The sequence below is a fragment of the Chenopodium quinoa genome, unplaced genomic scaffold (genome assembly GCF_001683475.1).
Source record: "Chenopodium quinoa cultivar QQ74 unplaced genomic scaffold, ASM168347v1, whole genome shotgun sequence".
Taxonomy (NCBI): Eukaryota; Viridiplantae; Streptophyta; class Magnoliopsida; order Caryophyllales; family Amaranthaceae; genus Chenopodium; species Chenopodium quinoa.
This window is the reverse complement of record NW_018743616.1, coordinates 2,132,606-2,145,802: the sequence shown is the minus strand read 5'-3', so window position 1 is coordinate 2,145,802 and position 13,197 is coordinate 2,132,606. Positions and strand designations below refer to the sequence as shown.

The 13,197-nt window shown below is 34.8% G+C and overlaps 1 protein-coding gene across 1 annotated transcript; it reads right to left on the bottom strand.

Moving 5' to 3' along the window:
• Positions 1-5,622: 5,622 nt before the first annotated feature.
• Positions 5,623-10,548, bottom strand: LOC110683031 (pre-mRNA cleavage factor Im 25 kDa subunit 1-like). Its single transcript, XM_021859369.1, has 7 exons — positions 10,038-10,548; positions 9,883-9,928; positions 7,349-7,442; positions 7,195-7,268; positions 6,998-7,084; positions 6,800-6,910; positions 5,623-6,008 (listed from the first exon to the last, which is right to left on the bottom strand). The coding sequence occupies exons 1-7, from the start codon at positions 10,217-10,219 to the stop codon at positions 5,937-5,939; spliced, it is 666 nt and encodes a 221-aa protein (XP_021715061.1). The 5' UTR covers positions 10,220-10,548; the 3' UTR covers positions 5,623-5,936.
• Positions 10,549-13,197: the final 2,649 nt, after the last annotated feature.

Genomic DNA, 13,197 nt, shown 5'->3' with positions numbered 1-13,197 from the left:
TATTCGGCAAGCAACCATTTCAACCTTCAAACTCTAATCCCGAATATTGTGGGCTTTTCCTCGAAAGTTTTTAGGTATTTTCTGAACTTTGTGATTTATTTTTCCGAATTTTATCTAATTCTAATTCACTTTCTGCATTCACTCATTAATTTTGAGATTTATTGTGTGTTTGGATGAGGGGATTTGGAGGGAACGCGAGGGTAGGGAGATTTGGGGGGAGGGGTCTACTTTTTGGTTATTTGCTTATTTTGATATACGTTGATGAAAGGGAGAGCAAGGAAGGGAAGGGAAGGGAAGGTGGGAATCATATTTGGAACATGTTTATATTTCTCGTGTTTCCTCTCCTCCCCTTGGTTCTTTTAATCCAAACACAGTGTTGATCATGTTCTAGATTTTTCTAACTATACCTAATTAAAAATTCAATTTAAGAATTTGCAATTTTTGATATACTGGTCTACATTAGGTCATTATGTTTCCAGTCTTTGTTGTCTTTTGGTTGCGTTTTGATATACTGGTTTATTTGGTTTGTTGTTGTATGCTTTTTTTTAGTAATAAATAAAAGGGAACTGGAAGGTATTATGATTTATGAATGTTGAGGGTGTATACTTGTATGATTGTATTAGTTGTATACTTGTATGTGTATTGACAAGGTTGCATGCTCAGTTGCTCACTATTAGTAGAATCTGTGTCACTTCATTTGGTACTTATACATGCTGTTTTTTTTTTTTTTTTTTTTTGTTTAAGTCATGTATCATGCGTATGATGAATTTGACTTTAAGAGGCAATCATATTTTGAAACTGTAAGCTCTCAAGCTCCCTCTGGCCCGGTTGATGATGCTCATAGTACCAGCATTATCACTACTGCTGGTAATAAACGTCAAAGAACCTCAGGTATATGGAAGCATTACACATTTTTTTTAAGACAATAGGTAATGAAAGGGTAGAATATGCTCGTTGTAATTTGTGTGGCAAAGAATATAAAGCACCTGGTAGATCAAGTACTTCAACTTGTAGAACTCATATTAACGCATGCTTGCTAAACCATGGTCTTCAACAAGGTGAAGAATCAGCATTTGATTAAAAAACTTATTTACAACAGTTTGCTAAAGCTATAATCTGCCATGCATATCCTTTAAATATTGTAGAGCATGAATATCTTAGGGAACTTCATGCATATTTGAATCCTAAGGTGAAGCATGTTTGTAGAAAAACTATGTTAAAGTATTGTATTGCTAAGTATGATAAATATAAATCCTTGTTGCATGAGTCTTTGGCTAATGTTTATGTTAGAGTTAGCTTTACATGTGACTTGTGGACTGCATGTACTAACCGAGGCTATCTCACTTTGATTGCTCATTATGTTGATGACAGTTGGTCTCTTAGGTCTAAATTTTTAAATTTTAGATATTGTGGCCCTCTCCATACTGGTGTTGAGGTTGGAAAGTTTGGGTTTAAACTGATCAAAGAGTGGAACCTTCAAGGTAAGGCTTTTTCAATGACCGTTGATAATGCTCGTTCTATGAATGTTATGGTTGAATATTTGAAAAAAGAATTAATGCAATGCTCTCCTCTTCCTTGTAATGGTAAATTCTTTCATGTTCGACGATCAGCTCATGTTTTAAATCTTATTGTTCAAAGAGGTTTAAAAGAAGTTCATGAAAGTGTTGTTAAATTGCGTGAAGTTGTTAAATATACTGATGCTTCTGATTCTAGATTAACTCAATTTGAGCATGCTTTGTCTGAGTTACAGTGTGCTTTTAATAGTAAGTTATGTCTCGATGTTGTGACTCGTTGGACTGCCACTTATACAACGCTCCGAAAAGCCTTAGAAGCTAAGGATGCCTTGATTCTATATACTAGTAGGTTTTTGGGTATTTCTTATAGACTTGATGCTGATGAATGGGATACCATTCAAAAAATTTGTGATTTCCTTCAGTCATATTATGATATTACTATGTTATTTTCTAGTACTGAATATCCCACTGCTAATCTTTATTTTGTTAGTGTTTTAAAAATTGAGTACACTATTAATCAAGCCCATAAAGACCCTAAACTTGCACCCATGGCAGCAGTTATGCTTGAGAAGTTTGAGGGTTATTGGGAGGATTATTGTTTGATTCTTTCAGTTGTTGTTGCTCTTGATCCTCGTTATAAGCTGTATCGAGTGAGAAAAATGTTGAACTTGTTGTATGATGGTGAGGCATGCGACGAAAAGATTCAGATGATTAAGGAAGCTCTTTGTGACCTTTATAAATTTTATTCTAGTACATCTAATACAAGCTGCAGAAATCCTGTCCCTTCCGTCACAGCTCAATCTGAAAATTCTAATCGCATGTTGAATTCTCAAAATATTTTCACGGTAATTATGTTATAAAATATTAATGGCAGTATTTTATTTTTATCTGTAATAGAACTTTTTATAAAAAAAACTGTTTCAGTTGTGTGAGATTGATGATGACGAAGATGGTGATTCAACTAGATGCCCTCTGGCTGATCTTGAGTCATATTTGAATGGACCTCGTTCGCGAATAATTCAAGGGGAACATTTTGATGTTCTCAAGTATTGGGAATCTCAAGCTTCTTCTTTTCTTATTTTAGCTAATATAGCAAGGGATGTTTTGGCCATTCCTATTACATTGGTGGCCTCCGAATCTTCTTTTAGTTTGGGTGGTCGTATTTTGAACAAATATAGGGGTAAGCTTTTGCCAAAGAATGTTGAGGCATTGGTTACCACCCAAAACTGGTGTCGTGGTTATCAAGGGGATGTTGAGGAAGACGTCCTCCTTGTTGGTAAAGTGATTGAAGCAGAAAGTGCTTCATCTACATAACAGGTATTTGTGCAGCGGTGCTGCCTCGCTGTGGCTGTTGTTATATATGTACTTGTTGCTGTTGCCTCACTGTGGTTGTTTTATTTTATCTTGAAAAATCATTGCTCTTGTCATTTATTTTGAGACTTGCTGGTAGCATTTTTCAAGATTTAGGTTAAAACACCCACTGCTGAGTGATGAAATTGTAAACTTAAATCTGAGAGCAATTTTTAAAACAAAAAATTGTAAACTTAAATCTGGTTACAATTCATGTTGAGCTGCTTCTGCTTATTCTGTTGCCTGCTTCTACTAAACTGCTAATTTGTTGCTGCCTGAGCTGGTTCCTGCCTCCTGCCAGCTTGAGGCTGCTGCTGTTTCTTCTGCTCTTGGGTGTTGTGTTGCTGCTTTAGTATTGTTGCTGCCTTTTGTGTTTATGATAAGTTTTGTTGCTGCTGTTTCTTATGCTTGCTGTTTTAATTTATCTTGAATCATCGTTGCCCTTGTCATTTATGTTGAGACTTCAATGTATATGTACTTGCTGGCAACATTTTTCAAGTTTTAAGTTATAACAACCATTTCTCAGTGATGGTACGATAAACGTAAATCTGAGAGCAATTTTTAAAAATAAAAATTAGTTATGAAGTTGGTTGAACTGATGTTTTGTGAGCTGCTTATCTACTTTTGGTTGTTGTTCCTGCTGAGCTGCTTCTGCTTATATTGTTGCCTGCTTTTGCTGAGTTGCGGATCTGTTGTTGCCTAAGCTGGTTCCTGCCTGCTGCTGCTGTTTCTTCTGCTCTTCGGTACTGTGTTGCTGCTTCAAGATTGTTGCTGACTTTTGTTTTTAGGATTTTTTTTTAGGTTAATTTTGTTATTAAGATAATTTACGATCATATGTAAAATGTAAATCCTAAACTTTTTTATTCTTAATGTAAAATGTAGATGAAATGTATTTTTTGGAATAATTAAAGTTATTTATTTTAAATATATATTTATTGTTACCATTGTTAAATTAAAGTATATATATATATATATATATATATATATATATATATATATATATATATATATATATATATATAATACATTAATACTAGCATGTTACATTTTATATTAATTAAAATAAATAAGTAATCTAAAACGACATCAATAATGTCGTTGGCCTAGGTGATATATATCGTTGTATTAACCTAAGCCGTTTGATTAGATCTACTTTTATTAACTTTTTTACGTTGTAATCTAATACAACGACATATTAGATGTATATGTTATATTTACAAAATTACCAATGGCTACGGTTAAATTACTTTAAACATTAATTGTATTTAGGTTGTAAATAATTCAATTTGAATTAACCAGTTTGTAATCGAATCGGTTAAAACAAGTTGCGGTTTGAAAACAGTTCAGTTTTAAAGGTTTAACGGGTTATAGCAGTTCGGTTTAAACATTTTTTCCAGCGGTTCAAATGGTTTCGGTTCATAAACGGGTCGGTTTAAACGGTTAGCGGGTTACAAATTGTTCGGTTTAAACGATTTTTTCTACGGTTTAAACGGTTTTGGTTTATAAATAGTTCGGGTCAATAACGGGTTTATAAACCATTTGGTTTGGTTCCCTTTTGGTTCGGTTTTGAGCAGTTCGGTTTGTTATCGGTCTACGGTCCGTAACGGGTTGATAATGCAAACTTTGAGCGATCCGCCAAAAACCAGTCAATCTTTTGATTATTTTTTAATTATATAAACTTTGTGGAGTATCCGCTTTAAACGAGATATTTTACCTGAAACCTAAATAACCGGTTAACATTTTTTATTTATTTTTTTTTATAAATTGTTTAATTAACTCCTAATTAAAGCTTTAATTATAGCTTAACTCAAAAAAATTAATTGTAATTAATTAACAATTAAATTATTAAAATAATTATTAAAAAAAACCCCTCCCTCCCTCATCACCAGCCACCTCCTGTTCCCCCCCACCAACAACTCCCCTCCCCAAACCCCCCGGCGGCGCCAGCCCAGTCATCTCGCCACCGGCCATTCCTACCTTCGTCACCGTTGTTGTCGCCCTACCCTCCCCCAACCACCATCACCGAAACCTCATTCCCCTCCCTTCAAACCACCAACGAATCTGAATGTTGGAGCAATGGGATTGATACGTCGTCGGAGTTAGGGTTTTCACTCGCCGGAGTATTGACGATTGGTTACCGTGATTTCATGGGGGAAATCATCTTTGTTGCCGGAGAAATCATCATCATCGTGGCGTTTTCGATTTGAGTTCGGGCAGAGCCGTGTGGCGGTGACTCGCGCGGTTGATTATTACGTGGTAGGTAGGAGTCGGGGAAGGGAGAGGGAGCGGTAAGGAGGCCGGGGTTGGTGTCGCCGGTGCAGGGGAGGGGGCTGGGGTGCTGGTAGGGGGTCGCCGAAGGCCCAGGAGTGGGGGAAAGTGGATGTTGGCAGGGAGGAGAAAGGGTGGCTGGTAGGGGAAGATTTTTTTTTTTTTTTAAATAAATATAGTAATAACATAATAAAAATAAATATTAAAGACATTAAATTAAAAAAAATAAAAATTAAAGTGTCAAACCAATAACAACATGTGTCCTATATACCTACTAATCAAGTCACTAACCGGTTATAACCTGTTTATAGCGGATACTCCCCAAAATTTGTATTATTCAAAAATAATTAAAAGATTGACTTGTTTTTGGCGGACCACTCAAAGTTTATATTATTTTTGACAATTTTTCTAAAAGCAAAACAAAAAAAATGTTGAATAATACGAACTTTGAGCGGTCCGTAAAAAACTAGTCAATCTTTGAGACATATAAGAAACAGTCAAACACAATATAGTTCCATTATCGTAGCTATGTTGATATACACAGTAGTACCCCTTTTCCTCACAATGATTCTTTAATACACATGTAACAGCAAAACACACCTAATATCAAAACCAAATAAATCTATCTTATATACCAATACAATTACAACCACAATCAACTACTCTATGATACTAGTTAAAGTTCACCGTACAAAGAAAGCGCCAGTAGACTACTCCATGCTCTGCCCAGAACTAAAATCCTTTCTGCTACATATCATTAATCTCCAATATAATATATATTGTATTACATTACTTCCATGAACTCTAAGCCTCGATCATGTTGAAAGAATACTTTGATAATAGCTGCGGGATCCCAGCTATTATGGGTCCATATGTCTACAAGCATAAGATAATAAATTTATCAATCTTCTATAAAAAGCATTTCCAGCAACACACAACATCATATAAGATGAAAAGCTATTAAAAACTCCATCTAAGAAAGTAAATTGTCTACGAAAAAAGTAACTAGAACGATCAGAGACTGGAGAGTACAAAGGTATGACTTCCTACACAAAACATATGAGCTATTAGTGAAGAAAGGCAGCATAACTGGCAGTTCGGCAATAATTTTTAAGATTTTTTAGGCTCAGCACACGAAAATAGTAGTGTTGGGATTCACTCAAATAAACTGAATTAAAAAATTAAAATAATAACAGTTCAATTCCAAAGTGTATACTGAAACTGAATTTACAAGATCCCCAACTGACTTGACGAGCCAATTGAGCAAGTATAATCGAACCACATTTTAGCAGGTCATTGAGCTGAGGGTTCGGATCCAATGCATTAAAAGAGCTTCTATAGCTCAATGTACTGTATATCTTTTGAGATGTAAAATATAACTATGCAACAAGGATGTCGATTGTATACTAGTGGAATGAGATAAGTAGTTACCTAAGTGGTTTTTGTTTTCTCATTATATGCAACAAACAAACAGACTTGTGATCAGACAAAAATTAACCAAACAGACATCACGAGGTTCACGACATGAATGGCAACTTAAGTATTCCAGGCAAAAGGCTTTTATAACACCCATCAAAGCTAAGATTTCAAGGGAAACAACAGTACCACGCAATTCCAAATCCACACAAATAGCTGAATCATACAACAATCAAAAACAAGGTTGATACCTTGTGGTTGTCATGAACCTGACATAACGGAACAGCGAGCAACTTTAGATTCTTTGGCACAATGAATTTTCGACTTACTGGCAACTTCACCAAAAATAGCTTGGCACACTCCTACAAACATGACAGTCAAATTAAATCAGTTGAGTACACTAGTTATATAGATATGATAATCTAGTACAATAATTGATTTAAACCAACCTTGGGTTGCTTGATATTAGGTGGCAAATATGGGTAGAGCAAGGTCTCAAAATCTGGCCTCCACCACATTCCAAGGCAATCTCCCACCTAGATTTAGAAAGATAGCAATTTAAAGTTACAATAATTCTAACATTAAGATTAAAGTAAAGAATTAATACATCAACTCCAATATTAATAGTAACCAATGATTTAATTACCTCCCATTCTACCTCGTCACTGCCTTCATCAAGAGATAGCTTCCTCGAAAGTTTGCGACGCAACCCTTCAAGATCTAAATCACAAGCAAAGTAAGCAAATGTACTCCCCTACTTCTACATCTCGAAACTGTTATGAACTTATGATGTGAATTACCTGATTCACCCTGCCTTAAGCGGCCTCCAGGAAGGTCAAAAGTTCGATTATTAACTTGTAACAATAAGAGATGTGGATGTTGAAACAACTCAACCTGAAATGATAAGTTCCCTCATCATTGTAACATTGTAATCTAACAAAATCAAGCAACTAATTCAATAAGCCATAAGGTTAACTAGCCATCCTCATCTAATGATACCTTGGCACCTTCCATGCTTTAGGTGACACTTAGCACAAACCACTAACAAATTATATTTTAAAATTTAACACTAGTGTGACATGCCCTCACAAAAGACTAACAAAATCAACATTTTATACCGAACCCTTATAGTGGTTTGCGCTAAACACCAACCATTGTACAATACTAATGTGTTTAGACTTTAGAGTTTAGACCCATTTTAACAATATTAGATGTGGATTTTTAAACATGCACAAGTGCACAACATTTTGTGTTCTAAGCTTCTAACAGAGATTAATAACTAATAAGCCGAAAGGTTTACTAATTATCCTCACCTAAGGGTGCCTTGCGCATAAGGGTAAATCTATAGTGATTGATACTTAACACTAGAGTGACATAGTCTCACTAATAAAGACCAACTATCATAGAAAATATACGTAGAATATTCTTCTCTTAGGTTTAGGAAATATTATTCATATTGAATCCTTTATACTTCCCATTGTCAAGGAAAAATGCAACAACATTCCATTTTGAGATGTTTTATTTGATATATCCATTTCTACTTTATTCTAATCATAATTTGGGTAGTAGTGGTTTCCTAGTTAGCACGAAAAGCCAACTACTATACCATTACTAATGCATAGACTTTAGCTCCATTTGTTTGTACACGAGTTGGGAGTTCTTTAAATGAAAATTGCAGGTACATCTAGTGTTAAATGATGCGTTTTTAACATTTCAGTTTATTATTAAAAAAAAAACCCAATCTCTTCTACAATTCATGGGATTCAATGTGATATTCTCCATTTTTACATAACTTCCAAAATTAAATTTCACCATATTTCAATTTCGAATTAAGAGAGAGAACAAAATTTATAGAGAATTTTGTAGGGAGAAAAATATAGAGCAAAATATGAGGACATTGTAATCGATGGAGTAGGTAATTTAATTTTATTTGTTATGATTTTAATTTCAGAATTTTGCTTATCACGTTGATTATATTTCGTTATTATATTGCACGATTATTGTAAAAATATCATTGATTTTTTTTTCAATTTTGATATTTATGAAATTGAGATCCATATGACAAAGGTTGAAGATGATGTTCTTTATATTTTGTCAAAGATGATGTTCTTTATTAAGTTTACTTATGTTCATTATTATGATTATTGAACAGTCATATGAATGTTCTTTATTTTTATCCCTTATGTTCTTTTCTTCGATGTTCTTTGATTTATCCTATATGTTCTTTGAATAATTATAATATAAATTTTAAATACTATATCATTTATTAATTCTATATGTTTTTTAATATTAATTATCACTAACTACGTATATTTTTTTTTTTAAATCAGGATCATGAAGGTTGATGACGATATTGTTTTGGGATCTCCTCTATTGATGATTGTTTTTCAGATCTAAAAAACATTCGTAATATTATTAAAGAACATTATAATATTATGTAATGAACATAACTTATATATATACCTAGCACGATCCAAAGACAAAATTCAAATAACATTTCACAATAAGCAATGAACATTATGTGACAATAAAAGTACATTGCAATTACAATCAAAGAACATGGACATTTAAATAATTTGTCAAAAGATCTAATAAAAATCATTATATGATATAATTATGGACATTAGGAAAAAAATATAGTTTTAAAAAATAATTGTACATTACAAACAACTATAAAGTACATCATGTTTTCTAATAAAGAATATTATTAAATACCATATAGCACATCACAAGAAATATATATACCGAACCTAAAATGAATATTATTACTATATATATTTATAATTGGTGAAAAATAGGAATGAAATAAAAAATTTGAAAAATGAAATCTTGAAAATGATTTAAAAATTTGAATTTTGATTTTATAAAACGAAATTTTAAATTATTTTTGGGTGAAATAATTTTAGAAAATAATAATAATTATGAAAAACTGTATTTTTTGAGAGAAAGCTAAATAGATTTTGGAAAATGATAATTTTTGAAAAGATTTTAACAATTAATGTGAGCCATGGGTAGATATTTTCCCGTAATTAAAGATTTATATTGAGAAAATCTCGCGTTCTTTTGGTTTTTATCTTAACTTGATGTTCTTTAAAATATGTATGTTTATTATTTACTAATATGATGTTCTTCCCGCTTTTTTAAAACTTGTTTGGTGCCTGCGTTTTATGAAGAAGCGGATGTCGTTTTTGCACGGGTGCACCGTGCACCCGGGTGTCGAGATCAAGCATTTATTTTAAAAGCTATACTTAGCCCTTAGCACTGCGTATATCAAAATCGTAAATAAATTCATATCAAAAGCAGTAAACATAAACCCAAGGTAAAAAGGATTTACCAAAATAACAGCTTGAACGCTAGTCCTTAATCCACGGGCTTCATAACTAAACAAAAACAACACCCACAGAATAAAAAATACAAAATCAAATCAATATACAACAACCCCTATTCAATTCAATCAAAGAAGAACAGAGGAGAGAGAGAAAATAGTACTTAGATTTCAAGCGAAGAAGTGAGTCAGCAAGGGTTTCGTCCTTAGTAGAAAGAGCATCTTTAGACCCAAAACAATAGCGGTTTAAAGGGTAAACATCAACCACATAATCCGCTAATCTCTCACCATCTTGTGGGTTGTCATCGGCGCCATTAGCAAGCACAACCACTTCTCCTTCTCTCATCTTTCTATTTTGGGAAAGTTTCAGTTGTTACTGAAAGAGTAAAATACTGGGAGTTTCATTTTATATAAGTGATAAGTTGGTGCTGGAGAAAGAGGAGAGAGAAAGAGATGATAGCGGATTCCCCGAGAAGGTTGCGGAAGAAGAGAGAGAGAGAAAAAAAAGGGGGTTGATTGTGGGTGGAACGTGGTGGAGTTGTTGTTGAGTGTTGAGGTGGGAGAAAGTGCAGGAGTTTCTAGAGGGTGGATGGATTTTTGAACTTTTTTATGGATTGTGACGCTTTTGAAAGTTGTAGATGAGTACACTGTGCACCTCAGCACCTGGCAGAGGTGACTGGGCGAATACAGATGAGGATTAAAAGTTTAAAACTGATATGAGTGGAACTTGGAGAAATTTTCCGACTCTAGCTTGCTTAGACTTCATTCTTTGGACTGAAACTCGCTGAATTGTAATGAGCTGAACTGAATTAAAATTTATTGAACTAAACTGAAATTTATTGAAATTTGTTGAATAAATATAATAATATATATTATAATGATAATAATTCTATTATTAATAGTAATGTTCATTAATAATAATTAATAACAATAATATTTAATATTAGCTATTAATAGTAAATATAATAATAATAATACTATAATAATAATGTATTATTATTATAATTATTATTATTATTTTAATATTTAAAATTACAGTTATTAATATAATAATACTATAATACTAATATTAACAATATTTATAAATATAATACTGATAATAATAATTAATAATATATTTTTAATCATAATAATTGCTAAATTAGTAATAATTAATATAATAATATATTATTAATAGTATATATATGTATTAATAATATTTATTAATAATATAAATATTATAATAATATAATATTATTTATTAATCTAATAATGTTAATAATTATTAATATAATAATAATAGTTATTATAAAAGTAATAGTAATAATCTCCGCGTCAGGTTGCCTTATGGAAGTCTCAACAGAGGGATCACACTTCTACCTGGTTGCGGGCGGTCCCAATATTGGGGTCTGGTCAGATTATGAATGGTAAGGCTTACCGTTCTGTTCTTTGCTACCGGTTGGGTGTTCCTTTGTTCTCCGTTTCGACACCGTGTTCTGCTTGCTCAAGGATTTTTGATGGGGACATTTATGGGGATCATGCAGTGTCTTGTGCTGGGATGGTGGGTATTAAACACCGACATAACGTTGTTCGTGATACCCTAGTTGATATTTGTTTTCGGTCTGGGATTTCTGCAAGAAATGATGTAAACGTTGGGTTGACTGGAGGGAGCGATGAGGCTCTTCGACTTGCAGATGTGTTTCTTTAATCCTAGGACAGAGGCCTTGATGTATGTGTTAACTTGACGGGGTCTTCTCCTTTAACACAGTCTGGGTTGTCTGACTTTCTTCCTGATCGTGTTGTGTCGACTGCGGCTCAGCGGAAGCAGGACAAGTATGAGGAGCGTTGCAGGGCAATTGGTTATGGTTTTCTTCCTTTCTCCTTTTCTTCTTTGGGGGAATTAGATAAGGATGCTGTTGCGTTGCTGAAGCGAGTTCAGGCATTTGCAAGGACTCAGGATATTGGTGTTCGTGCAGTTGCTCACATTTTCAGCAGGATCGGGTTCGCTATAGCTAGAGGGGTGGGGCCCCAGATTGTATCTCAGCTCCCCACTAATTTCTTGTAAATTGATTAACTTTGTAGGTTTTTATTATTTTTCTACAATAATAATGGTAAGGCTTACCGTTGTGTTCTTTACGTGCTATCGGTTGCGTGTTCCTTTGTTCTCCGTTTCGACACCGTGTTCTGCTTGCTCAAAGGTTTTTGATGGGGATATTTTTGGGGATCATGCAGTGTCCTGTGTTGGGATTGTGGGTATTAAACATCGACATAATGTTGTTCGTGATACCCTTGTTGATATTTGTTTTCGTCTGGAATTTTTACAAGAAAGTGTAAGGTTTCGTAGTGACCCGACAATACGCGGAAGGAAACCCACCAAGACCCGCCCCTTAATTAAAGCAATTAAACAAGCATAATAAACTTAATCAAACAAGATTAAGGACAAGAATTATACCTTTGACGCGTGCTTCGCTCCCAAAGAGCTCTTACTTCAAAATCCCGAAAAGACGAGATCTCCGACGGATCGTACCCTCGACCCGACCCGAGCGTCCTAAGTCTTGAAGGTTAGTCAAGACCCGGACAAAATAACTATGAGTTTTACGAATCAAAGGTTTACTCTTTTCTTAGAGTTGCCTTTTTAATTCCACTCAAGGTTGTTTTCTCAAAATCCCAACCAAGTGGGTATTTATAGAGAATGGGGACTTGAAACCCCTTTTCATGATCAATGTGGGATCATGTGCAATTGCAATGATTTATTTAATTCTAAAATAAATAATTATGCAAAACAATCACAAGCCAACAAAGTGGCAAAAGGAGAGAATGGGTTAGGTGAGGACCATATCCCATGGGGGGGGGGGACCATTGCCTTGCTCCCCAAGTGAAGCTTGGTGGCTTTGGTCCCCACTTCCCCTTCAAACCGCCATTTGCAAGGCAGCTAGGCTGGCTGCCATCTGGCGCTGCCAGCACGCACAACCAGCTAGCTTGCTTGGCTGGTGCATCACGCATCACCCAGCCAATCTGCCTAGTGCCACTATCGCACGCACAACATGCATCGCCCAGCTAGCACATGCTGGGCATTGCTGGCGCTGGTGCCTTGCTACCGCAGGCATACGCACACACATATGCGTGGTGCTGCCTTCTTGCTATCGCAGGCACACACACACGCATATGCGTGGTGCTGCCTTGCCATCACTTGCACAGCCATGCATCGCCCAGCTAGTGCTTGCTAGGCATCGCTGATGCTGGCCCTCGCATCCCACGCATTGGTTGGTCGCACATGCATCACGCACCAGCCATGCGCCACGCACCTACGCACACACATTGCTAGCCCACACGCATCATGCACAC

Bases quoted from the DNA above. Each gene is read 5' to 3' on its own strand.
- LOC110683031 (XM_021859369.1), bottom strand. From the start codon at position 10,219: ATGAGAGAAGGAGAAGTGGTTGTGCTTGCTAATGGCGCCGATGACAAC. The intron at 7,085-7,194 runs GTAATTAAATCA...TTCTAAATCTAG, and splicing joins GTGACGAGGTAGAATGGGAG to GTGGGAGATTGCCTTGGAAT. The intron at 6,911-6,997 runs GTTGGTTTAAAT...TCATGTTTGTAG, and splicing joins CTAATATCAAGCAACCCAAG to GAGTGTGCCAAGCTATTTTT.